Source organism: Gracilinanus agilis, chromosome 6 (assembly GCF_016433145.1).
Source record: "Gracilinanus agilis isolate LMUSP501 chromosome 6, AgileGrace, whole genome shotgun sequence".
In the NCBI taxonomy this organism is placed as follows: domain Eukaryota; kingdom Metazoa; phylum Chordata; class Mammalia; order Didelphimorphia; family Didelphidae; genus Gracilinanus; species Gracilinanus agilis.
Window position 1 is genome coordinate 281,272,396 of NC_058135.1, and position 27,134 is coordinate 281,299,529.

The 27,134-nt window shown below is 39.4% G+C and overlaps 1 protein-coding gene across 1 annotated transcript in view; it reads right to left on the minus strand.

The window, feature by feature from the left end:
• The window catches only part of PATL1 (PAT1 homolog 1, processing body mRNA decay factor), a 37,678-nt gene extending 14,037 nt beyond the window's left edge, over window positions 1-23,641 (minus strand). Inside the window, exons 1-10 of the mRNA XM_044681981.1 lie at window positions 23,582-23,641; window positions 23,416-23,527; window positions 13,140-13,354; window positions 12,736-12,810; window positions 12,135-12,329; window positions 11,130-11,231; window positions 10,329-10,418; window positions 9,877-10,091; window positions 9,347-9,436; window positions 1,757-1,937 (exon numbers count right to left, since the gene is read on the minus strand). Coding sequence (XP_044537916.1) covers window positions 1,757-1,937; window positions 9,347-9,436; window positions 9,877-10,091; window positions 10,329-10,418; window positions 11,130-11,231; window positions 12,135-12,329; window positions 12,736-12,810; window positions 13,140-13,354; window positions 23,416-23,527; window positions 23,582-23,641 — 1,335 coding nt within the window. The remainder of the gene's footprint in view (window positions 1-1,756; window positions 1,938-9,346; window positions 9,437-9,876; window positions 10,092-10,328; window positions 10,419-11,129; window positions 11,232-12,134; window positions 12,330-12,735; window positions 12,811-13,139; window positions 13,355-23,415; window positions 23,528-23,581) is intronic.
• Window positions 23,642-27,134: the final 3,493 nt, after the last annotated feature.

The window sequence follows — 27,134 nt, forward strand, 5'->3', positions numbered from 1 at the left end:
GTGGACCTGGTCAGTTTGGTTGATTGATCCCCTTCAAATCCATTCAGCATCTTGTGAATAGGAGTGGAGAAGATGGCAGGAATACTCTTAGGCTAGAGTCTGGCATGGTTATGAACACCGAGAGGATGAACTTGAGATTAGAGTACAATAGGGCTGAAATCACAAGGTAGAAACTGAGAAAGGGAAAAAAGTAAAGATAGAACAAGGACAATGGTGGAGGGGAGGGAAGTATTGGATGATAAATAAGTTTAGGAGAGGTGATGCACAGGGAGGTATTGAATGATAGGCTAATAAGATAAAAAAACATTTTTTTCGAGGTTTTACTGATAGAAATGGAATATACATTAGTGAAGTGAAAGGTCAAATGGAATAGAGGTCATTCATGGTACCTAAAAAGCCTAAGGAATCTGGAGCTTCATTAACATATGCCAAAGTCTCTAGTAAAAAAGCACTTTCTAGTACTGAACATCTTTTTTTTTGTATAATTTGAAAAATTTTATTTAATTTAGAATATTTTTCCATGGTTACATGATTCATGTTCTTTCTCTCCCCTCCTCTCAGTCCTCTCCCGTAGCCAACGAGCAATTCCACCGGGTTTTACATGTGTCACTGATCAAAACCCATTTCCATATTATTAATATTTGCATTAGAGTGATCATCGAGTCTACATCCCCAATCATATCTCCATCGACCCATATGATCAAGCAGTACTGAACATCTTGACAAAGAATTCTGAATGCTATAGATGACAAATAACTTCCGTTAGGATTTGAACTCCATAGTATATATAGATGGAAGGAACCATGAAGGAGGAAAAAGTTGATGTGTCAAGAGAGATTCTAGAAGTGGCCATGGGGAGTGAGAAGTATTCCAACTCTCCTAAAACCAGAGGGCAAGGGGATATATAAGGAAGAGTATGTAGTGCTGAAGGGAGTGGTCAGGGATGTAGTGTCATCTATGGGGATCCAAGTCTCGGCAAAAACAGATGAGAGAGGAACAAGAGGAAGAGAGCTAAAATACAGAAAAGCCTATTAAACAAAGAAGGAGGGAATTGTAGAAGGCAAAAGGGAAGAACAAAGTAGGATACAACAGAGGCAGGGTTGAGGTGGATAAGGATTAAGGAATGTGAAGTGGAAGACAGGCACTTACCAGAACAAAAGTCTGGTTCTTCAAATAAGTCAAGTAATCTAAAGGATGAACCATACTGATGAGCAAAGATAATGCATAAGGGACTTGATATATTAAAATGAAAAGGACAACCGAAAATAATTGAAATGTGCACCAAAAACATTCCATTGCATTACAAGGACTAGTAGACATCAGCATTAAGCTTGAAGAACAGAATTTACCAAGTCTAGAGCCAGTTTGGGATTTCAAAAGAAAATTTCACTGACACTTATTTTTGAATGGGGCCATAAAAGAAAAGTATTGTCCAAGAAATATACTCTTGGAAAGAGGGGGTTCAGCAGTGTAGAAAGAATGAAGGATAACTCATAGACAGTCTACATGCTGTTTGTTATGGTATCAAGAGAAAGTTAAAATATGTAGGTCTCCAGAGCATTGGGTAGATCTACTACTATAGAGTGTCTGGGGTACAAGAGCAATAATCTCACAGGATGAGAAGGCAATTACAGGTTTCAATATCTGCATTACTGAAAGGAGACCTACAGCAATAAAAAAATCACAAATTCATTTAAGTATTTAATTGGTCAAAAAAACCAAAAATACATAGAAAGAATCAGCAGAAAGTATGTACCTGGTAATAAAAATCATCTAGGTAGGGATCAGTGCTTTGTAATTGCATCATCTGGATCTTTGAAACCCAATCCTTTTCTCGTTGTAACATAAGGTTGGCATATGGGTCCTTTCGTAGCTGTTCCTGATGATTGCTCCGGTGACCTCGATCTCCAGCTGCACCATTTATACTTCGATGTTGACTAAGGAAAAGAAAGATATGCTCAATTCACTCACAGATTTGGGATTGGTAAGAACCTTGATTTGTTTTGATGCTATTAATATATACCTTTTTAATAGCATGAAAATAAACAGTATTATTTAAAAAATGGTTTTAGGTAGGCCATGTAATTAAGTCAATTTAGGGGAGATGGCTGCACAATGCAAAGAAACAGATATAAGCAGGAAATTCCTTGTATTCCTTTAAAGGTAAGAATGTAAAAGAACTTGAAGGATTTTTGATGATCTTCATATCTAGTTTCTTTATTTTACAGTTATGAGAAAAAAATAAGGGTTGGCTCATGGCCTAGCTTTATGTGAAAGTGTGAAAGCTGAAAAAGGATTTAGTTACTACAAATTCAAAAATATAATATCTAAGTTAAAGTGATCAACAAAAGACAGTCCAGAATCTGGTGGAAAAAGATTTGCAAAATGAGATTTACTTTGAAAAGTCTGACTTAAATTCTAATCCAGGTTCATAACTGGCCTGACAAAAATGGGTTATTTCCTTTTTTTTGTATCTATAGATAAAGAGTTTCATCATCATTCTTTTAACAGTCCTGATAACTGCACAAGAGCACAAGAAACATACGGAATGACAGTGTTAATGCTTTAGGAACTATAAACTCAATTTCAAAACAAGAAATATAACATTAGTTTATACTTACTATGATTAACAACTTTAACAAGACTGATAGCTGTGAAATTTAGGAAGTAAAAAAAGGAACATTTTTCTCTCTAGGAAAAATAGTTACACTAATGGACCGTTGGTGGAGTAGTGAACTAGTCCAACTATTGTGGAGAACAATTTGGAATAACACTCAATGGGCTTTCAAACTATGCATGCCCTTGACCCAACAATATCACTATTGGGTCTGTATCCCAAAGAGATCAAGGAAAAAGGAAAAGGACAGCTTTTTGTGGGGCCAAAGAACTGGAAATTGAGGGGATGCTACTAATTGGGGAATAGCTGAACAAGTTGTGAGATTTGATTGTGATGGTACATTACGGTGCTGAAACATGGCAAGACCTATGTAAACCAAAGGAAAATGAACGAGACCTGAGAAAGCGTTGTGGACAGTAACAAATGTTATAAGGATGCCCAACTGTGAAAGATTTGGCTACTTGGATCAATACAATTATCCAAAATAATTCCAAGGGCACATGAGGAAAAAATATAATTCACCATCAGAGAGAGAAATGATGACTATGAATGCAAATTTAAGTCTAACTTTCTCATTCAAATTTGTTTTTCTTATCTTTTTTTGAAATATGGCAAATGTGGAAATATGTTTTAGATGATTTCACATGTATAACTGATATCATATTGCTTGCCTTCTCATGGTATGAGGAAGGGAGTGGGATGTAGGGAGAAAATTTGGAACTCAAAATCTAAAAAAGAAAAGAATGTTTAAAATAAATTTTAAAATGTATATATATATATATATAAATAAGAAATATTTTCCTCTCTGGCAGTGAGAATGAACCCCTAAAGAAAAGTCAAGTCCAAGTTAAAGAATACAATTGCATTATTTTTTTAAAGGAAATGAATAAGTATAGGCAATAAAGAGAAAAATGTCTGTAAACAGAGTCCTAGGCAGCCTATCTGCCACTCACTATTATGTGAACCAGGGGAATATTAGTTCCTGGAGAGCAACAATGGCTCATTTGTTTCAGCATACCTGATGCCTACCATGAGCCTTAGTATAGCATCAACCCTTAAGAAATGTGTATTGAACTTATTAATGCTTCTTTCCAACTCAAGTCTCCACTATCCTCCTGATAAAAAGGAGGTGATATCTTTTGGCAACTCACTCCAAAACTTTGTGATAAATTCAGAAAAAGAAATTTTTCAAAATTAAGGTTCTTTAAGCACCTAAAGAAATACTGTATTACTCACTGAACTGTATGACCAGCAAGGACTTTGACAAGTCATAACATCTGTCACTTGGCCATAAGACTGTCTGGTTTTAAGACCTAAACCTTTACAGTCAGTTAACAATGCATGTGGAATACTTACTTACTGTTTAAGAGTACAGTACAAAATAACACATACACAGATAGCATAGTAGGTAATGAACCACAGCTATACTCATGTCAAGGCATTATAGAAATGAAGGGGAAAATGCAGCCAAATAATTGTAGAATAATTTGAAGGATAAAAATGTGATTTGACAAAGGTGTGAACAGAATGAGCAAAAGATGAAGGATGGAAGTAGGAAACGTTATACAGCCACTGGCACATAGGCTGATCTAACTGATCAAGAAAAATACACCAAGGAGGCAGCTGGGTGGCTCAGTGGATTGAGAGCCAGGCCTAAAGACGGTCCTAGGTTCAAATCTGGCCTCAGACACTTCCTAGCTATGTGATCCTGGGCAAGTCACTTAACTCCAGTTGCCTAGCCCTTACTGCTCTTCTGTGTTGGAACCAAACCAATACGAAGACAGAAGGGGGTGGGGTGGGAGGTGGGGAATAAAGAAAGAAAGAAAGAAACAAGATGCTTTTTGATATTAGTGCATCTACGTAAAGAAATTCAGTATCCTCTGAATATCAAATAAATCGATGAACTCTCCAGAACAAGATGGCTGCCCAAGTCAAATAAAGTTGCCCTAAATGCCTAATGAAAATCTGAATTTCATACCACCCCAATAATGATCAAGAAATACAATGTGAAAATAAACAAGTGTCTTCTTCTAGCTAGATGCCTTAAGGCAATAGGAAAGTATGCTGCCAGCAAAGATAGCACCAACAAAAGTAAACAAGCTCAGCCTCCCTGCATAGCCAATGAAGGGTCACAGACTTGAGTGGCCTGCAAGATTTTATGTTTGGAGGCAACAAGATTAGAGGGCTCCAGAGAAGGATCTAGAGAAGCCTGAAAGTCCCAGGATGGGCATCTGGAAAGCCCCATGTCCAAAACAGCACTCAAGACTGGGAAAGCCCAGGCAGCCAGAGGCTCCCAAGTACCTTGATCTTTAACACTAAGGAGAGCCCTGAAAATCTAACATTCCGAATCTCAAAAATCCAGGACCTAACTCAGGTGGTGGAAGTCAGTCAGAAACCAAAGGCAAGGGGGTACAGCTAGGTGGCTCAGTGGATAGAGAGACAGGCCTAGAGTTGGGAGGTCCTTGACTGAAGTCTGTTCTTAGAATAGTTTCTAGCTGTGTAACCTTGGACAAGGCACTTAACCCCATTGCCTAGGCCTTACTGCTCTTCTGCTTTGGAATAAATAAACAGTATTGATTCTAAGATGGAAGGTAAGGGTTATTTATAAAAAGAAATTATGCCCTAAGACTGTTTAGGAAGGCAAAGTGAAGATAGAGAGAATCCACTGATCATCTCCCCCCCCCAAAACTTAAGAATTAAAAGGAAAAGTTCTAGAAATATCATAGCCAAAATCTAGAACTTCCAAAAAATATAAAGGATTCAGAAAGAAGCAGCTTGAATTCTAAGAAACCTCCCAAGACCTGGCAGTTTCTACTTAAAATGAAATATCTTGGAATAAAATAGTACATAAGGCAAAAGAGATAATTAAGGGTAAGTTACCTTGCAAAAGTGAGTATAATTCTACAAGGGAAAAGTGACTTTTAAAAGAATAAAAGACTTCCAAAAATTTCTGATGAAAAGACCAAAGCTGAGCAGGAATTCTGAAATATAAACACAAGAGTTTGGAGAAACCTAGGAAAAGGAAATTTATTTAAGCAACTGAAAGGGGTTTTATGTTGATGTAGAATGTAATGGCAGGTTGGGGGTGAAAGTAAGCTTTTAGAATATTGCATGCTAACCGATAGAATCGTCAGTTGGAGGAAGCAAAGGATCATGGGAAAAAGAATCCTGGAAGGAGGGGCTTTTGGTTGGGGAGCTCAAGGCGAAAGTTGGGGAGAAGCTCACTTGTGGCTGATTTGAGAGCCAAATCCTAAGGGTTTCTTGAACAGATATCCCAAAAGCCTATTGTTCTAGTCAGCCATCTTGCCATCAAAAGGAGATTGAGATCTCCAGATTTGAGTCTAGGACTCTGGGAACAGACCCTGAAGAGACTACCCATACCTTGCCTTACAAGGGACCCTACCTTAATTACTATAGCTTAGATCATAGATAGGAATCCAGATTTAAGGGGATGGGAAGGTGAACCTTTGGGTTGAACCATTTGGCTCCCCAAGGGGAAGGACCTTGAGGGCACAGACCTTTTAGAGTTTTCCCTTGATTTCCTCTATCCCAGTGATGGGCAAAACTTTTTAAAGAGGGGGCCAAAGGAAAGGAAATGCTCATCTGTCAGTCTGTTTCTAAGGCAACTCTTTAGAAGTTTCATAGTATTGTATCCTACTCATTGTATTTGTCAGATTAAGAATAATGTCCCACTGCCAGATAGAACATTTCAGGGGGCCCCATCTGGCCCGCCGCGTAGTTTGCCCATCACTGGTCTATCCTCCTTCACCAGCTACCTTGTTTAAGCTTTAATAAATAACTTGCAGTCAGATCAAAGGAGGAGTCAATTCATGGGGCAAAGAGGGGGAAAGGGGTCTTTGAGTTAGCTGCTCAACTCCAATTCCATTTTGAACAAGACCCCCTTGTTCAGTCAAGTGGGAGGTTTTTGTTTGGAGAGGGCCTGTGCTTATCTGCTCATAAGCCTTCCCATTAGTGATCAGAGCCGGCTCCCATTCCTGATCAGCCACCATTTCAGAGAAATTCCCTCAGTTTGTCCAGTAATAGTGGCACATTGAAAGAGGAACTGATAGAAACACACACACACATACATCTTGGTCCATCATTCCTTGCCACCTCACCTCTCTCAAATATAGTAATTTATTATAAGAGTTAATGTTCTAATGAAGGAGAATAAAGAAGGGCCCATCAGAACCTTAACAGAAGACATGGGGATGGCTTCTGTTCTGAGAGTTTTAAAAAAGAGGAAAGAGAATGAAGAATTAATTAGTGTAGGAAGGAGGAAGAAAGGGACATAAGTTGCTATTTCTCATAGTTGAGGTGTGTGAGAAGAATTTACAAACATAGAGGAAGGAGCTATGGAAAAGTAAAATCAGATAAATCTCACTCTGTGTATATATGTGGGTATGTGTGTGTACACTATAAGAGGGAGGAAAATACAAGGAATGGAACAGCCACAAACAAAACCTCTAAATCCTGAAAGGGATACTAAAAGAGGGGGTGGGTAGAGGAATTCCCCTTCAACTGGGGAATGATTGAACTCATCATGGTTTGTGATTGTGATGAGATATATATTGTGCCATGAGAAATAATGAGATGATTTCAGAAAATACTGAATAGTATGAACTGATGCAGAATGAACAGAATCAGAACAATTTATATAAGGGAAATATTTTAAAGAAAATCATCTTGGACAGGTTTAAGAACTCCAAACAAAGCAACGAGCAAACATGGGAAGGCACCAGGACAAAGCTTCAGAGAGGTGATGACATGAGGTGCAGAAAGAGCCCCAACTTTGGTCATGGCCACTGTGTGGATTCGGATGTCTTGGCTAAGCTTTTTTGGTTGTCTTCTTTCTCTTGGTTTTTTAATTGGAGGAGGGTTTAAAAAAAAGAGCTGTTGAAACACTGTCACACATGCACAGAAGGGAACAAAAGCAAGTTCAGAAGAGAACATGGAGAAGCATAGTAGTTTTGAAAGTAACATGTCAACTTGCATAAATGAAGATTCACTTTTATAGACAATACTCTCTGTTCTTCTGGGTCTGTGGCAATGTCAGCAAGAAGGGAGACACCAGTGAAAGCAAGAAGGTGACAAAAATCAAGCAGGCAGGAAGAAATGAAAGTCAGGTGAGCAAGGTTCCAGAAAGGAGGCCAGAAACAGAGCTAAGCCAACAGAGAACAGCATAAAAGTCAGAGGACCGAATGCCTGAGCATCATAAATATTTTTTAAAGATTGCCAAGGAAAAGCAGAATATGTTATTTTAGTACTAAGACTTATGGAAATTAGAGATGAAGCCTATGCCATGTAACAATAATTTTGAAGATTCAAATTTACAAAGAATATTTCTTCTAAATAACTGAACAAATTTCCTAAGTTCACCCAATTCCTTGCTCAGCACTCTTATAAGAAGACAAGTCCTTGAAGATTTTCAGAGCACTCATCTTACAAAAGTCCTGCAAGGCAGGTGGTATAAATATCAGATTCTTATGTAACTGAGGAAAGTGAGTCTCTGGGGGTTAAGTGATCTGCCTCTGGTCACACAACTAAAATGTGCTATAACCAGCATTTGAACCCAGATCTCAGAACCCATGAGCACTACTCTGCCCACTAAGGCCCACAGTATGGTTATACCTGAGCCAGTAAGAATCTTACTGTCCTATATTGTATTGTCCAGGTGAACATGTTGGACTTCCTCCTTCCTTCTTTCCTCAATGCTTTCTTCCCCCTTTTCTTCACAGATGCACAAAAGGGAAAAATGTATTTTCAGGAAGCCCGAGATAAAACTTGGCCTCAGATTTTTTTTTTTTTTTAACCCTTGTACTTCGGTGTATTGTCTCATAGGTGGAAGATTGGTAAGGGTGGGCAATGGGGGTCAAGTGACTTGCCCAGGGTCTTGGCCTCAGATTTTAAAATTAAAACATGGCCTACTAGCTGTGTGACCTTGACAAAGCCATTTAAGCTTGATCTGCTTCAATTTCTTCATCTGAAAAATGGGGATAATAACAGCACCTACCTCACAGAGTTGTTGTGAGTATCTAATGAGCTCACATATGTAATATACTATGTAAACCTTAAACTGCTGTGTCAGGGTGATGATTTTTAGTACTATCTTTGCTATTGTTATTTGATCAACAAAGTTCACAAAGGCATTTCACCAGATGTCAAAACAATCAGTGTAAAGTAGAAATATCTCTTGAAAATCCTACCTGGCTCACCAACTAAAAAAATAAATAAATAAATGTGGGTGGCTAAATGACTATTAGTAGGTTGGTGGTATAAAGATTGAAAGATATTAAATGATTTCTAGGTTCTTGATAGTGCTTAGGCCAGTAGCTTAAAATCCTATAGATCTCAGAAAGGATTCAGGGAGAGACTGATAAGGTAACAACAGGGTTTTATTATTTAACTGAGGCAGGTAAGGGAAGGGAATGGGATAAACTATCTGAATTCCCTCCCACCAAGGTCCAACAGAGTTCTATACTGATCTCTGCCTAACTTTACCCAGCTGCCTAATTCTATCCTATCCAGAATCCCACCCTTTGATGGTATTTAAGAGTAAGAGAAAGCTAGAAGGTAAAGAGGTCCACTGAGTGGTACGGAGATCTCATGGCTGTTGTCCTTCAGGGTCTGTCAAGAATCCTTTCTCTGCCTGTCACCTCCACTTTCCCTAATTTCACTACAACACTCTTCTATTAACATCCTCCAAATTCAGAAGAACATGTTACTCACTTTCTATTCTGTTGCTGTCTCTGATGTAAGAGTCGACGGTGCTGTGGGTGAAGATGAGTCGTGTCTGGTCTAAACATCTGGGACTGAGGTCTATGGAAAAAAACAAAAATAACTTCCCTGAATCATCCAAGTGATAGGAAGTACTCTCATGTCAAGACAGTCATTTCCCCTGCAAGCTCTTTACTCAACTGAGAGGTGGTTAACTAGTTCAAATTTTTAAGGGGACATCACTTTAAGGAAGAGTTATACGTCTTCATTGACTTCAGGAGACTTGGTTGTGAAGTGATATCAAAGCATCTGAAAAGGAAGACCCTGAAGTTTAAATCACACATACTCATCTCCTAAAGGCAGTCCTGACACTTAAGTGAAGTGCTAGAATGGTATATATCTTTCTGGCTAAATTTCTCATTCCAGAAAGTCCTAAGTGCAAGTGAGACTGCTATATCCTGTCAATCCAGAAAAATGCAGTGAGCATCAAATGATGTTCATATATATGCTATACTCAAGCCAAGATGAAATATTTTAGTTACCTTAGGTTTTGTAGATGAGGTCCTGGGCAGGAGGGATGCTGTTGGGCTGGGGGTGGTGTAGCTGGTGGAGGTGCGCCAAAGAAGGCACGGAAGCCGGGAGCTGGGGGAATCATCTGCCCAACCCGTCCTTGAAGCAACTTGGGATTCATGGAAGCAAGGGGACTGCTCACAAATCCAGAGAGACGAGCAAATTGGCTAGGAGACATCCGTCCAGGCTGCAGGCACAAAAAGGAACAAAAACTTTAATTCAGCTATGAAGGATCTTATACCAATGAATCAGTACACTTTTATCCACCAAAGAGTGAATATTCTCTCCATCAATATCTTTACTGGGAAAAGCAAAGCAGAGAATATGCTAAGCAGTGACAGAGGTAACAAAGACCAAATAGTACATCCTTAGAAAAGAAAGTGAGAGGCCTAAACTAGCAAGACAAGAATAGCCACAGCCTTACCTGTGCTCCTCCTAGAAGCTGTGCTCTCTGAATGGGGCTGAGAACAGGTGTGACACTGGGAGGGAATGGGTGGCCCAAAAGAGAAGAGTTCTGGAAAATAAAGTAGAAAATTGAAGTTTATTCTAAACTAAAAAAAAAAAATCAATCAAAAAAATATATCCATTCAGTAGGAACACAAAACATACTTGGGTCATATGTAAATAATATAAATTGAGTAACATGATACTCAGGTTCTCAGGCTATCTCCTCAGAGAAACAAAATGGTGAAAGAATGGTACTTTGAGTTATAGAAAGGGAAACTGTTTATTTAATAAGAAGCAGCAAATGGGGGGAAGCTGGGTGGCTCAGCGGACTGAGAGTCAGGCCTAGAGATGGAGGTCCTGGGTTCAAATCTAGCCCCAGATACTCCCTAGCTGTGTGACCCTGGGCAAGTCACTTGACCCCCATTGCCTACCCTTACCACTCTTCTGCCTTAGAACCAATACATAGTATAGATTCCAAGCTGGAAAGTAAGGGTTTAAAAAAAAAAAAAAAGAAGCAAATGGTTAAAGAAAGCTTTAAAGGCAAGATGATCTAATCGATAGAGCCTGGATTTATAAAGAAGAGAAAGTAGAAGTAGCATGAATTGTAGGAGGCTTCATGGCCCTTTTAAGATTAAAAAATTGAGGTTGAGAGGTTGTGGAAAGGACACATGGAAATTCAGGATGTGGCGGTGGTAATGGGCAGCAGAAGATGGTGGAGGATACATATCCATAGGCACACATGCACACATATCCCAAAGAAAGGAGTCAAGTATAATACCGCAACACCGCAGAGCTGGTTTGGAGACATCCTCTCGCCATAGGGAGCAGGATATCGCTGTTGCATTGGGGCACGAACATGAACGGGTTTCGGACAAAGAATCTGTTGGGAAAAAAGAAATCCCATGGAACTGGTCTTTGACCCAAGTCAGTTTCTTTCACCTACTCTAAGTGTCCCTCCCCTTAGATTTTGGCATAGAAGTAAAATGGAAATCGATGGCCCTATTTCTAAACAGGTTCAAGAATGGACCTCCTATCTTTTCTCTCTCACAAATGATAATGTGCCCATTTTATTTGAGGGAGATTTAGCTAATTCTCCAGTATCCCCACCCCTTCCATGCTGAGGGAGGTACTAGCAAATTCTTGGACTTGCAAATTCTCACTCCCATGATGGCACATTTTGGAAAACTGTTAGGGAAAGGGAATGGATAAGAAAGCTGGAGGATTAACTAAGCCCCATTCTGGAGACTTTGTGATATTCTGATATGGCCTCCATGCTCAGCAGCTTTATGATACATTGTGATTGTTTCTACTGTTTCAGATAGAAGTAATCCTGGCTGGGCCATACCAGTACCTCCCTCCCCCCATACCTTCCAAATGGGCCTTCCTTTTCAGCTGCTGGTTTCAGGTGGAGGAAAGTCTATGGAACAGGACTGCACAGGCTCTAGGGAAAGCAGGGACATCTTAAGGGTACAAAGGGATGTGGACAGCACTGTGTGTTCCCATTCCCCCCAGCCTTTATTTATTTGGTAGTGTTTTGGATAGTCACCAAAATATTTTTTAAAATATCATTAAGTGGTAACCTATTTGTTTTCAATTATAAGATAACAGCAGCAGCAGCAATGGATGATAGGGGCATCTTTCTCTTCTTTATTCTAAATTGGCTATTTTCCTTTCTAATTTAGTGCCTACCAAAATCTTCCCCCCTCCTCCCAGAACAAATCCACTAAATGATTTTGCCCAGATTCCCATTATCCTGGGCTGAGTGCCTGTGAATGAGACATACCTGCTGGTTAAAGCTGGGTACAGCCATCTGCTTAGGTGGAGTGCCTATTGGGACTGCTCTGACAGGGGGGCTCCCAATGACAGGAGATGTGGAACGTCTTGGTAACGCCCGCTCAGAAAGGTCCCGTTCCTCTTCTGGACCCTGTGGGGGTCTCTGAGGCAAGGCATATTCTAACACAGATACTGTGGGCATTTCCTGATTGAAAAACAAAGCAATTAGAAAACTGCACATGCAAATGCTTTAGTAATTTCCAGAGATACTAAGACACTTTGAGACAACATGATCCTAACCAGTGGCATAGTTATAGTGGTGAGTGGTTAAACTAAATTTAAATGGCACCAAAAAATACCTCAAATTGGGGAACAAATACTACACCAGACAAGTTTTTTGCAGTCACTACCACATCTCATGTTTCAATATGCCTTAATAAATGTTTGTTGAATTGAGCTTTAAGGACCTATCATGTGCCAAAGATTTTTGCAAGGAATAGGGGACATACGGACAAGCCCTCAAGGAGCTACATTCTGCTAAAATAATGATATATTTCACAATAGTAAACTACCTGTGTACTCTGGATTATTAATGCAATTACATACACTACCTGAGCAAGCAGTGGTCCTCGTATTCGTCTCAGAACTGCAGGGCCATCCCAAATGCTGGAATTGAGACCTCCGGGCTGGGGGCACAAAAAAGGAAAAGAGATGAATAATTTTTGGAACATTAGAACAATATGAATTCTTTGGCTGCTTTATTCTCTTCATCTGAAAGAGGATCCAGAGCATTCAACAATCTAAGAAAACATATTTCACCCCTCAGTCTTTTATGTAGGCAGGCCTACTGTGGAAGCCTTTTTATTCTTTATTCACTTTTAGTATCAAGCATATAAAGAACCTCAGAGCACAGTAAAAAGTTACAAAACTTAAGACATCATTCAATTACATTGTCTAGGTGGAAGTACCAGAGAGAATCTACCTCCAAGCCCTCAGAGCCTGGTGATCCACTCACCTGCACAACAGGCCTGGTCTGCACTGCCTTCATGATAGCTGGGTCCTCCAGTTCATTGTCAATCACCATTTTACTGAGTCTTTCTGCCAGGTTTTCTTCATGGTCTCCCAGCAGGTCCATCTCATCAGTGCTTCCATTGCCTGTCTGTTCAACAGCCACCACTGGCTTCTCTTCCAATTCAGCCAGGCGTTCATGTGCTTCCTGCCAGTCATCATCTACAAGGAAACCAAAGACAGAATACAGCTAATGAAAGCACAATAGATTTATACTATAAAATCATCGGGAGTCTGAGGTTTATAAATTTTTCTCTCTTTTTTTTTTTAATTATCTCTTCTTCCTTCAGAATCACCTCTACTTCAACCATTTCCACTATCACCTCTAAGAGGAAAAGACCCAAAGGGATATCTCTAGCCCTAACCTCTCTCTCTAAAGCAACATAATTGAAGGGTCAACTAGCTCTTGGATGTTCCCACCAGGCTAGTACACTGACCTCTCAAACTCAGCATGTTCAAAGTAAAATTCATCTTTCTTTAAAACCTGCACCCTCTATTTTCCTTAACTTATTCACTACTTTTCCAATCACCCAGGTCTAAAACTTCAATGTCTTTATGGATTTTTACCTCTCCCTTTTCCTCCACACCCCTAATTAATTTTGCTATGTTTCATATTTTGAATTTTTCTATTTCTAAAGTTTTTCAGAACCAGCCCCCCTTCTTGATTCCTAATGCCACCATCCCAGTTTAAGTCTGCATTAATTTCTGCATTCATTCATTTATTAAACCCTTAACTTCCATTTTAGAATCAATACTATGTATTGGTTCTAAGGCAGAAGAAAGGTTAAGAGCAAGGCAATGGGGATTAAGTGACTTGCCCAAGGTCTTACAGATAGGAAGTGTCTGAGGTCACATTGGAACCCAGGACCTCCAACATTCCTAGGCCTGGCTCTCAATCCCCTTTGCCCCTTCTTGTGATAATGAAATTAAATCTACCTTGCCCATTCTCAAATCTAATCACTGTAAGGGGGAAAAAGAGGTTTTTGGGTTCAATATATTAAAAGATGGTCGCCAGAGAATTGAACTATTATCAATCCTCAATTAAGAATAATCTCAAGTCAAAAGTGACTTTTATGTAAGTTTATTTACAATTAAGAAGAGAGGAAATAAGGAAATAAGAATCTAACCCAGTAGGTAATTTACTACAATCCTCTAATTAATCCAGGTAGATCTACTTAACCCTCAGCCAGAGTCAGAGGGCCAGAGGCCTGAAGGTGAATGAAGCAAAAATTCATTCACAGAGTCTATTAAAAGAAGTTTCTTAAGAGAAGTTCAGGAAGATTCAGTCTTTAAACTCACCAAGTAGAATTCAAACGAAGATATTTAAATTAGGCTCACCAAGGTCTCACCACTCCTTCTCAGACCAGAAGAGCTCCTTCATTAGCTACTTCACCAGAAGCTCCCAGCTGACCGAGGACCTTCTCCTTTTAAAGGAGTCACTTATGCATCACTTCCTGTGCCTCCCTCCTAATTTGCATGTCCAATCACAACAGACACTTCTCATAGACCGCCCAGGGGGCAGTCAGTTGATTCTGATTGTCACTCACTCTAGCACATGTGGGTTAGGACCTCCCAGAATTGGAGGTGCTCTCACCTTTGGTGATTAAATCTAGACTTAATCTAATTATCACATCACCAAAAGTGTAAACAACTCCACTTAACTCACAAGTTGGGAGGTCTTGGGCAGTCCTAAGAAAAGCATCTGTTGTGATTGGATACGTAAACTAGGAGGAAGGCACAGGAAGTGACGCAAAAGAAGCCCCTTTAAGAAAGAGTTCAGTGAGTTCAGCTTGGTTCTTCTAGTTGGTTTCTTGGATCTGGAGAGGAGCTCTCTTCTGGTTCTTGCTTGGACATGGAGGAGCCCTGGATCTGGGACCCTGAGACCTTGGTGAGACTGCTCTTAAATCTCTCTCTTAGAACTACATGTGGTGAGTGAAGAAGGCTGACTCCTTTAACCTCCCAGGAGGTACTAGCGTCTGGGAGGCTCCCTTGATTGGGAGAAGCCCTTGTGGCTAAACCCCTTGTTAATTGACTTTTAGGCTCTGGTTGGGCCTCTGGAGCCCTGCCAAGTAAAGCCCAGACTTGAATACAAATCTCTTACTCTACCCTCTTCTCATCTCTCTATTTCCGCTCTCTCCTATATTTTGTAAATAAATTACTAAAATCATTTTAGGAATTGGTATTTATTCAGTTCCTTGGCGACCACACCTTTAAATATTAGTATGTCCAACCAAAAACCCCTTTTCCCTCTTACATTTTCATTATAACACACTCATAAATAATTTGCCTTTAATCCCTCCTATATACTATCATGATGTGCTGGCAATGCTGTATTTAAGATCTAGTTAATATTTTCTAGCTTAAAGAGAAGGGTAGAAAAACCTTTCTTCCCACCAACCCCAACTACACTAGTACAGGAACATTCCTCAATCAGTCAAACTTGAGGTGGTGGCTTCCTATCAGAGTGAGAGCAGGACCTTCTTGAATCATACAGTAATGGACCCTGATAAAGGAGATGATTGAGCTAACTTAACGGGGATTGGATTCCTTTCTAATTTGGCTTCTGAGAGCATGGCTTTCAACTTGCATGAGCTCAGTATCCCCTCTAAGAAGATGGTGCTGAAAACAAACATATGAATGAGATGGGTATGACTAAAAGCAGACAGCTTCTGGAGTTTGGGCCATCATTCTCTTGCCCTGTTCAGCTGTTACAAAGAGGGCAGAAGCCTGAAAACTCTGTTTCCATTTTTCTTCCTCTTCTTCTTGGTAGCCAGAAGAACTTGGGACCTCCTTCCCAACCTTGCTTGCTGACCCAGGGCTGCTCTAAGCTGGAGCTGAGCTACACAGCAAACACTTGCTGTTTCAGCCTCTCCTCTGCTTCACCTGCCCCCCCTCCCCAATGTGGATACAGTCCAGAAAGTCTAAGAGAAGAGGTAATAGTGTCATTCTCTTAATCAATATGCATAATTAAAGATGCATTATCATGTGCCAGATACTGTGCTAAGTGCTTAGAATAACAAAGACAAAAGCAAAAGGAACACAGAGTGTGCTTTCACTCTTTAAGATTAGTGGAAATTATTGTATAGAATTCATTATGGATAGATTTGTTATGTTATTGAGCTAAGAATTCCCAACAGCCTATGGATCATGTGCTTGTTACAGTGAAAATTCCTTGAAAGTAGGAATTCTTTATATTTGTAACTTGAATTCCAAGAATAGTGCCTGGCTTTAACCTATACTAGATTAGCAAGTTCATTACCTACCTATATATATTACATATTTTGATTATATCTATTAAATACTTCTCTTCTAGGAGCAAAATTGTAATTATTTTATGGGTTCTCCTTTGCTAGTGCATTAAGTCCAAGGCCTCAAATATCCCAAAGTTCTGGAACCTGAGTAAATTTAGGGCTAGAGGAGAAAATAACTTGTGTAAATTGTGAATTCACTGCCAGTTAATTACTGTTAGCAGATTAATCTTCCTAAGCAAAAGCTCTGTCATGAAAACCTTTGAAGATCCCTTTGCCAACTAAATAAAAATCAAACTCTTCATTTGAAGCTCTCCATGATTTGGGTGGTCACAATGAATCTTTCTAACCTTATTAGCCACACTACTCATATACTTTACCTTCCAACTAAATTGCTATGTCCTAATATGGAAGCCTTCTCTGAAATTCTTTATGTGTAAGCCTTTACTCATACTATTCTCTCTGCCTGGAATGCTGTTTAGCTTTTCCAGTTCTTAGCTATCTTCTCTGATCCTTCCAGTTAGAAAAAAATGTCTCCATCTCCTCTAGACCAGTGATGGACAAACTATGGCCTGTGGGCTAGATTAGGCACCCTGAAGTTCTATCCTGCCACCAACATTATTCCTAATCTGTCGAATACAATGAGTAGGATACAATACAATAAAACTTCTAAAGAGTTGCCTTAGAAACAGATGACAGATGAGCATTTCCTTTCCTTTGACTCATCTTTAAAGTTTGCCCATCACTGCTCTAGACTATTTTAGAACTTTTTATTTCTCATTAAACTCCAACATTCAACCTTAAAGTTAGTTACTTATACATATATTCTCTATTCTAAGTTCATGAAGACAAAAATTCTCTCATCCTCCCCTAATACCTAGAACCTCAAACAATAAATGGATGTTGAATGAGTTCTCATGCTAACCTAACATGTATCTTTTTGAAACAGGTAGAAAAAAGGTGATATTTTTGTTTCAAAGAGAGAAAAAAGGGTGGGACAAAAGCCACTGCCCATTTCAAGATCAAATCAGAACTTTGAAAGATCCTGGTTTTCAAGTGTAATATTCTTAGAGAATATCTTTAAAAACTGCTATTGAGACTTATGATTCAACCACTAGTGGGTCTGACTCAAATATGGCAATGGAATCTTGACTCTGTAGCACCTAAGATGAGAGTCTTCCCAGAAACACTGAACTAGTATTGCACCAGCATGGTTCCTGTCTGAAGTACAATGCCCATGTGCTTCTATGATCTCTCAGCTCTGCCTCTTTTTTCTTCATTCCGTTGCAATTCCACTGATTCCTCTAAGTACAATCTTTATCCAGGTTCTTCTGAGCTCCTTACTTGGGTAAATCTTTTCCTTTTGCAGGCTCTATCCTTACTTCTATTCAGTCTGTGACAGTTTTGCCGGATATTTTTTCTTGTTGCTAACCCCATATGTAGCAACTCCAATGACTTTGGGGCTCACTCTGTTAATCAGAACTCTGATCACCATCCATCTTAGCTTACCTAAAACACCCTTCTTTTCTTCTTCCAAAATTTCTTTAATTGTTATTGCTCATCCTTTATTTTTGAAGAGGTTCAATGACATCACTAGGTGATGTCGTGATTTGAACATGAAAGAGTTGTACAGTTAGCCTCATTCTCTTCCAAAGTCATCCAAGTCCAGTGGCAAGACAAAAATCAGAATTTCTGGCAATGGCCCAGGATGCACTAGATGACCTTGGAGTATTCTATGTCTGTCCAAGCTCTAAGCACTCCACAGAACCTGCTTCAGCTGCCTTCATGGCCTTTGGAACAAATTGTTCTCATCCTCCCATTCCTAGACATTCTTCACAGGCTTAGAGGTAGATATCCCCCTCACTCACTGATAGGTTTAGACCTTGTCAACTGCCTTCAATTCTGCCGAGGTCATTTTATTGGGGTGTTAGCGGTTTTGCATACTACAGATTCTTGGAGCTATAGGTCAGAGTTAGGTGAAAGGTGAATACCAAAGGTGAATGAGCAGCCCTGAAAAGGGCTCGGCAAGCCCTTACCCCAGAGGTATCAAGTCTTTTTGAACATCTCATACGCCCCAATAAAACCATTCCATTCCCACATCTACGAGAAACTCTCTCCTCAGACCAATTTGCCAAGTTCAATTTCATTCACCAAAAGCTCCTGAAATCTCTACTTCCTCTCTAAAGCTTTTGATAAGTAGCAGTTTCTTCCTAATTCCACTTAAATAATATTCTTCTGTGGTTGTACACATTTGTATTAAATATGTGGATAAGTTGCTTGTAGGTTCTCTAGACAATCTGTGTTATCAGTGCTGTCTGTCTTAGCCTATATATGGCAACAGATCAAGGAGAAATAGAAACAGATCTAACTTATCTGAAACTAGATCTTATAGAGTACTATATTGACTAACACTTACAGACCTGGCTCCTAATCTAAGAGCAACAAATGACAAGAAACTCATTGATGGTCACATAAAAAGCAGAGTCCAAACTAGAACCCAAGTTCTAGTTCCTAATCCAGGAATCCTTTCATTGAGCCACAGATGGATAAATCTTTATATGTGAATAAAACAAAACCACTATCACCAAAATTTTCAAGTCCAAGAATGGAGAGGCATGACTACTTACAAAGCAATTCTGGGTCTTTTAGACCACAAACTAAACATGAGTCAGCAGGAGGCTACCCAAAGGGAGGCACAGTGGCCAGGTTGGGAAAGACCTGCTGTCCTATGAGATAAGTCAGACCACATCTGGGATTCCAGGAAGGACAATGATATGTAAAGTATTCCCCTAGCAAGGTAAAGGGCCTTTAGATCATGTCAAATGAGGAACAAAAAAGAGGGATTTATTAGGAGCAGCTGGGTAGCAGAGTGGATAAAACTCTAGACCTAGAGTTGCAAGAACCTGGGTTCAAATCTGGCCTCACACACTTCCTAGCTGTGTGGTCCTGGGCAAGTCACTTAACCCCTTTTGCCTAGCTCATGCCATTCTGTCTTAGAGTTGTTATTAAGACAAATGAATTTGTTTAGCCTGGGAAAGATAAGGATTATTAGGATAAGAATAGATTTTGGGTTTTGTTCAGTAAGTTAAGCAAGGTTTAAAAGTGAGAGCATGGGAGTCAAACATTTAGAAAGCTATTGGGGGGGGGGGGGGGGAGGAATTGCCTTCATTCTACTTTGCCCCAGAGTCCTGAACAATGAATGGGTGGACACTGAAGAGGAAAGTTCAGGCTTGGCAGAAGGACTGTGCTCCTCCTCCCTGGAGGCCATCAAGAAGGGCTAGCTGACCACTTTTGAGTAGCTGCAGAGTTTGTGTTTAGGAACAGTTTGGACTTTGAGGTTCCTTCCAACTCTAAATTTCTGTGATGTAGCAAGACTCTAGCTTAACTTTTCTCCTCCCTTCTTTTGCATTTTCTTAAAGCACTGATTATGGCCTAATATAAAATTCAACATTGCAAACAAAAATAAAACAAATGCTTATATTCATCTTCCTAATGGCAAACCAATGGTTGGAATAAATAATTTCCCTTATCTTCTAACTATGGGAAAACTATATATTTCTGTTACCCACCAGATGCTGGGTTCTATAGCTCTGGAAACATTTAATTAATTAGGAAACAAAGGACTTTCCCTGACCTTGAATAGTGGTCCATTCTTGCACCAGTGATGGCAGATGTAGAAGATAAAACCAAATATGATTATAGAAGCATATAAATTTGTAGGTGCTTTCTCATACTGGATTCCCTTCCATGCCCAATAACTCCTTCTTTATCAGAATAAAGGGCATATCATTTTCCTTTTTATAGAAAAAAAAATCTTTAATCACCAACAAATTCTAAAAATTTTCATGGTATTAATGAGCTATGTTTTGGTTTTAACATTTACAGGAAAGACAGTCTTGAACACAGATGGTTGTGTAAATAATGTATTATTTCAGGCCAGGCTTCCTTCAGCATGAGGAGTATTACTGCACATTTCCTTACTTGCCATTTCCCCCACTAAGAGCCTACTTCTTCTTTTTAGATACCAAAGAAAGAAAGCAGGAATATTAACCTTTTAAACTATTAGTTTATGATTCCAGGGGACTAATGATAAAGTATGCTACCCAACACCTGATAAAAGAAATGGAATGTGGGTAGAGACAAATATATTTTTTGCCACAGCCAACGTAAGTATTTGTTTTGCTTGACAATGCATATTTGTTATAAGGCTTTGTTTTTTTTCTTTTCTCTTTCAATTGGGGGTGTAGTTTGGTGAGAGGCAAAACAGATTTTTGTTAACTAAAAAAATAAAAGAATAAAATTACTGGTTTGGTAACTCTTCTGGTCAAGAAGTACTATTTTAAAAATTAGACATTTAATCCTGAATCAAAAGGGCATATTTGTACAGTATATCATAATCTATCCATTCTCATTCTTTTTTTTTTCCCATAAATGTAAAAGGTTACTTAAGAGACACAATGTGTAGCATTTTGAATTCCAGTACACTCACTGTGTGGCAACACTTCACCCTTTACTTTTCACATGACCTAAAGAATGCAGTTATGCCAAAGTTTGACCTCAATCCATGTAGGTCACAAGTGGCTCTGCGAGTCAAGAAGAAAACAAGAGGTGTGATGGGGGAGGAGGAGAAAGCCTGACCTCTTTGCCATAAATCAAGGCCTCTTTCCTTTCAACCAAAAAATACTGACACTATGACCAGGCTCTCACTCTTAGCTGCTTTTGGATTCAGACAATCCCACTAGGCACTGTGGTGGTAAATACAGGTGGCCTTAAGGTCAACACAGAAAGATCAAGGAGCATTAATGAATAAAAGCAAGAAAGATAATCAGGGAGCAATGGAGACTTAGCTAAGGGTTAATCATAGTCCCTAAGACAAACCTATTACGATAGAAGGGAAAGAAATATTCAATTTCAACATGGAAATAAATGACAAGTGAGCAGCACTCTCTCTATTGAGTTTATCTGGTATCCAAGTTTTGCCTTGTTAAAAACTTTACTTGCTAAGTTTACTATTCTTAAGATAACATAAAAACTTATACAGAACAAAATAATTTATTGTATTAAGTCTGAAATTTGGTACCACTAACTCATAGTTACTAATATTGCCAGATGGATTCAATCAAAAGGCTGTCTCTGAATATATAATAGTGATTCAAAACACAAACAGGCTAAAGGAATTCATTAATATTATTGTAATTAATGGTATTTGCTTATTGATGCTTATTATCATTATTGATGAGAGGTAGCATGGCATGCATATGTATATATAAAATTTGTCAAACTCTTTATGATTTTTAATTCTACTCCCCTTACCACAACATTTTCTCAAAGGAAAATCCTTTTCTGTTTGGAAGTTTGTTAACTGAAAAATTCTTCTTAGTTATGCTTCTTCTCTAGGCTACCAAGTAACCTCACAGTACATTATTTTAATTCTCTTTCCTTTCTGTATTTTTTCTTCTGTGTAATGTTTCAAGGAATATGACAATTTTAAATAGAGTGAGAAAGTGTGTGAGTGTGTGTGTGTTTAAATACCATATACCCAAATATTCTTACAAAGTATCATCATTCCCATCTTCAGAGAGCACACTTCAAATAAATAACTTTGCCAAGAGCCAATAATGAAAGTTATTCAGAGAGCAAAGATTATTCTTTCCATGGTTGCTGGTTTAAAATTGAAGACATAATAATGCAAATCAGTCAAAGTTTATCTTCTCATTGAAAACTTTTATGAAAGGGTGAAAAGAGAATATGCTCTTAATGGATAAAATGGTTCTAGATGTTAAGTAGTTAACATTTTGTGCTATGTTATTACACTAACTTTCTAGGAATGCTGGTATCATAAAGGTAACAAAAAAATTACCAAATATTTTCAAATCGAAACACTTGGATCCTACAAAAGACAAAATTACTAAGTTCTCTGCCTTATGACTCTATCCGAAGACCCTTTCACCTTGGTATCAGCAAAGTCTCCACCATCTTGGAGCATGCCATCCTTTTGGCCTGTCTCCACAACCATGGGCACAATCCAGAAGGCCTTTTGGCCCCCTTCTCTTAATGTTTTGGCTGGTACTCAGAACACTGCTATGTTTCTGACAGGGACAGTTCCTTAGTCCTATATGGAATTTAAAATAACTTAATTCCCATCCTTATATTCTCAATCACTTTTCCCTCTGTCTTCATTTCAGTTTAATCTGTAAGAAAGCTTAGCTGTATTGAAAGCCGTAGAACATTGCAGAATCTTTAAGGATCTTCTAAGACTATCCTTTCTTCCATTTTTCAGCCTCAGCTATAACCATACATTTTCCTCTTTCCTCACTGCTTCTGTGTATATATTTGCCACCCTACTACACTTCATCTGTATTACTCATGTTATAAATGCCTCAAGTCTAAATTCCTACACCTATTTTCACATCTTACCTTTGTCATTATCATTATATTTCCTTCTACCTGTGTTATTAATGTCATCCTTCACAACTGAAGGATGAGTAGACATTGCTTCTTAACTCTAAGAGGGGAAGTCCAAATAGCTCCAAGGGTCACTGACTAATTATTTAAAAATTCAGTCCAAAATTGTTAAGGTTGGTCATGACCTCATTTGAGATTTTCTTGACAAATATACTGAAGTGGCTTACCATATCCTTCTCCAGCTCATTTTATAGATGAAAAACTTGAGGCAAACAGGCTTAAGGGACTTGCCCAGGGTCACACAGCTAGTAATTGACAGTTTTACTCAGGCTGACAATAGAACTGGTACTCTGTCCACTTTACCACCTTTCTGCCCTAGTTCAAAAGTGAAGTTCATTCATTTTTCTACTTGTTCCAGAGCCTTCACTTTTTTTTCCAAGACCATAAAAGTAAAGACCATGTATTTCAAGGCAACATAGAGCTTTAGTGACGGAGACCCAATATAGAGATGTTAAATTGGTGACTTCTTTCAGCCAGAGAAGAATGCTTAGAATGTGAGGTGATCCTTACCAACTGCACCTGCTCCAAATGTGTCATCATTGAACTGATCAATATCTTCATCTTCCTCCCCCAGAGCCTGAAAGGCATCGTCATCTTCATCCAGAGGACAATCTTCCAGGGACTAAAGAGACAGGGTTACAGTATTTAATAAGTCCACATATCATTTCATTTTTACCTCTGAAAAGACCACTTTCTTCTCTGTGGCACAATGTAGTCTGTTAATGATGTAGTCCATTAGTTTTCATGAAGGCTATGGTCTCTCCTCTACATAACCTTCTCTACCATGAGAGACAACTTCCAAAGGTGAATTTACTTTCAGGACAATGTTGTCTTTCAGTAGTTATCCCATCTCCCCATTTCTCCCCAGGGTTTCATTTCTCTTAATAGATATCTTGATTTTGTTGATATTTTTTGACACTAAAGACATTTTCCAACACTCTAAAGCCACTACAATAAGGTCCAACCAACTGCCAAGTAAAATCTCTGAAAACAGCTCAGCTAAATCACTCAATAGCTTGATTGCCACTGATAGGGACACTTTTTGTTAGCCGAAAAGATATGTGATTGAATAGTTTGGTAACCAACATCATCTTGTGGCATCTAACTTCAGCTTTGTTAACTTTATATTTTTGTTTTTCAGTCTGATTTTACATTGCATACAATATTTCCCTGATTTGCATCATTTCACATGATTCACCAGAAATCTTTTAGTAAAGGGATTTCCTCTAAATCTTAACTTCTACAGTAAGTCAGAACTGAAACTAATTCTCAGCTTCCTTTTCTCACTAATCAAAGTAGTAAAAAAAAAAAAAAAAAAAAAAAAAGGAAAGTTAATTATATTACATTTCTAGGTCTGAGTTTTAGGTATTTTTTCTTCTAAACTTATTTCTGTATCACATTCATTTATTCTCAATTACTCCTTTTTTTCTCAACATTTTCTTACTCTCTACTTGGAGAAAAAAAAAAGAATGCCACTATAGCAAATTTTCAGCCTTAGGATTCACTCCATTTTTCAACAAAGCACACCTCAATAAATTATCTTTGTGCTCTTGCATAAACAATTGTATGGCTTACAATTTTTCCCCCCTCCACTTTGTCCTCAGTTGATTATTCCTTTCTGCTTTTAAAAAATGACTATAGCTCACTTCTTCCCATGCTTTATTTCCACATATATCAAAAAAAGTTACTGAAGCTTAGGCATACTCATGTTAAGTTTCCAGGGTGACTTCTTGCCAATTCTGGTGGAGTAAATGAGCCAGAATGCTATGCCCTGTGGCTTAATTCTCTAAGCTAGCTGGTGCACTGCTGAATTCACTGCTGGTGAATGTGGAACTTGAAGTCAGTAAGACTTGAGTTCAAAACCTCTCTCACTCCCTACTAGCATCATCTTGGACAAATCATTTAATCTCTACCATTTTACTCTTGTGGAAAATGAGACTATTACACCTACCTCCCAGAGCTAGAGTAAATATCAAATGAGATATTTGTAAACTGTGCTACAAACTGTAAAGTATTAAATAGATGGGAGATATTATCATTATTAAAAATATTTATTAGAATCACAGTCAGTGGTTGTCCTTTGTAGTTAAAGAGGACCAAAATTGGCTCACTGCTGATGTCTTTTGACTCAAGCATAAATTGTATTAAAGTGAGGAAAAGCTGCACAAAGTCATTAGCAGCACTTTCTTCCACATATTAAAGAGACAGAAAGCACAAGAAGCTGAGGAATGCAAGGGAAAAGAGGCCCTATAATTCCCCATTTTACAGTGAGGGAGGCAATGTGGTGGAGGGGAAAGAATGATAATCTTGAACTCTGAGAAACCAGGTCTAAAGTCTGACTTTGCCTCTTATTACTTGTGTGGCTTTTGTGCAAATTAATTAACCCTTTTGGGTCTCAAGTTTCCTCATCTGTAAAATGAGGGAGATTGGAATGGATGATCTTTGAGGTTCTGGATCTATGATGCTATGAAATTCAGAGAGACTATCACTTTGCTTAAAGTCACCACGTTACGGAGTTTCTGAACTGGACATAGAAGGAAACTGAAGTCTAATGCATATGTAATGCACTCCCTCCTCATGTGAACCTCTTGGGATTTCTAGTTTCCTTCAAAGCTCAGCTAGTTTCACTTCCTATATTTGCGGATCCTTCTCTCCGCCTCTCTCCACCCCCAGGAGAAATTACTTTGTGTGTGTATTTGTATTCAAGGCCAGGGGTATTTAATTTTTACTTTAGTTATCCCTGGAGAAAAGCAGAGTCAGCATGTAGGCTCAGGTCTAGAGCTCGAAGGGGCAGCAAAGGCTATCAATTTCAACCTCACCTCACTGATAAGGAAACTGACTCAGAGGAAAAGACTTGCCCAACATCATACAAATAGTGAGCAATAGAGGTGGGTCTCTTCCCGTTTTCAGACTCTGCTCTTTCCACTAGCAAGAGTTTAGTAAAAACTTGCTGAAAGCACGAATTACAGTAACAGCAGATTTGTAACTAGATTTGGAATCAGGCAACCTGAGTTCTAACCAAGTCAGCCACTTGGTACCCAAGTTACCTAATCTCTCTGGGCCTCAGGTTCTTCCCCTGTAAAGTAAAGGGGTTGCAATAGATGGCCATTAAAGACCATTCCAATGCTTGATTTCATTCTGGTGCCCAAATCACATAAGCAGTAATTAAGTAGCCAAGCTGAGATTCAAACCCACGTCTCACTTCAGGATCAAGGCTCTTCCCACAATTCCACAAAGGCAGGTCTTGACTGTCTTTCTACGGGGGAGATCAACACAGCAACAGGAGATCTCAGGTTTCTTTAGCCCAGAAAAATGCTGGAGAAAGCTACCTGCCCTGAATTTCTAGGCAATTATAGGTTTCATTTAGGCAGTTCCGGTCAGAAATCTAAGGGAAGGATTATAAATCAAAGGGCTACCTTCTCTTCCACCCCCTCTAACAGCAGCAACAACAAAAACAAACACCAAGCCTAAAGCCAAAGATTGCCTCCATATAAGGGGGTCCTTGCAGGCATCATGACATCAGTGGCTTCCACTAGGAACATTGAAGGGGCCCCCCCCAGGCCCTTCTCATGCAGGTCAAGGTTATGACAGTCCCAGGCCATAGCACTTTGCAGTCCAGGCTACTACGACGGCCTAGGGGCAGGTCCTGTACCCAACCACTATCTTCCGGAGGCTACTCCACCCCTTAAAGGTTTGCTCCAGCATCACAAGAATTCCAGCACCTGTTCCCCTAGGTTCTGCCAAGAGATGGGTGCCTGGGAAGCAGCATGCCCTCATCTCCTTAGCACTCCACCCCGCAAAGGCTCCGGGGACAGAGCCCCCGAGGCTACTGGTAGAAACTCACAAAAGTTAGATAGAGGTCCCAAGACTACAGAGGGAATTCCCCACAGCTATGGTGGAGCCTCCAAGACCTTAGAGGAAGTTTCCCAAAGTTAAAAGGAACCTCGAAAGTTACAAAGGGAGCCTCCCAAGGCCACAGAGGTAATCAATCCTCAGAGCAGAGGCCCCAGGGGAGTCTTCCACAGCTACAAGGAGACTCCCCCAAATTTACAGGGGGAGTCTCCCCGGGGCCCCAGGAGTCCCCCGAGGCTCGGGTAATCTCCCAAAGTTACAGAGGGAATCCTCCAAAGTTACAGAGAGTCCCTCAAGGCCCCAGGGGAGGCTCTTTACGGCTCTAGGAGGTCCATCCGCCCCCCAGTCTATTAGAGACATCGCGCCCCCTCCCCCCC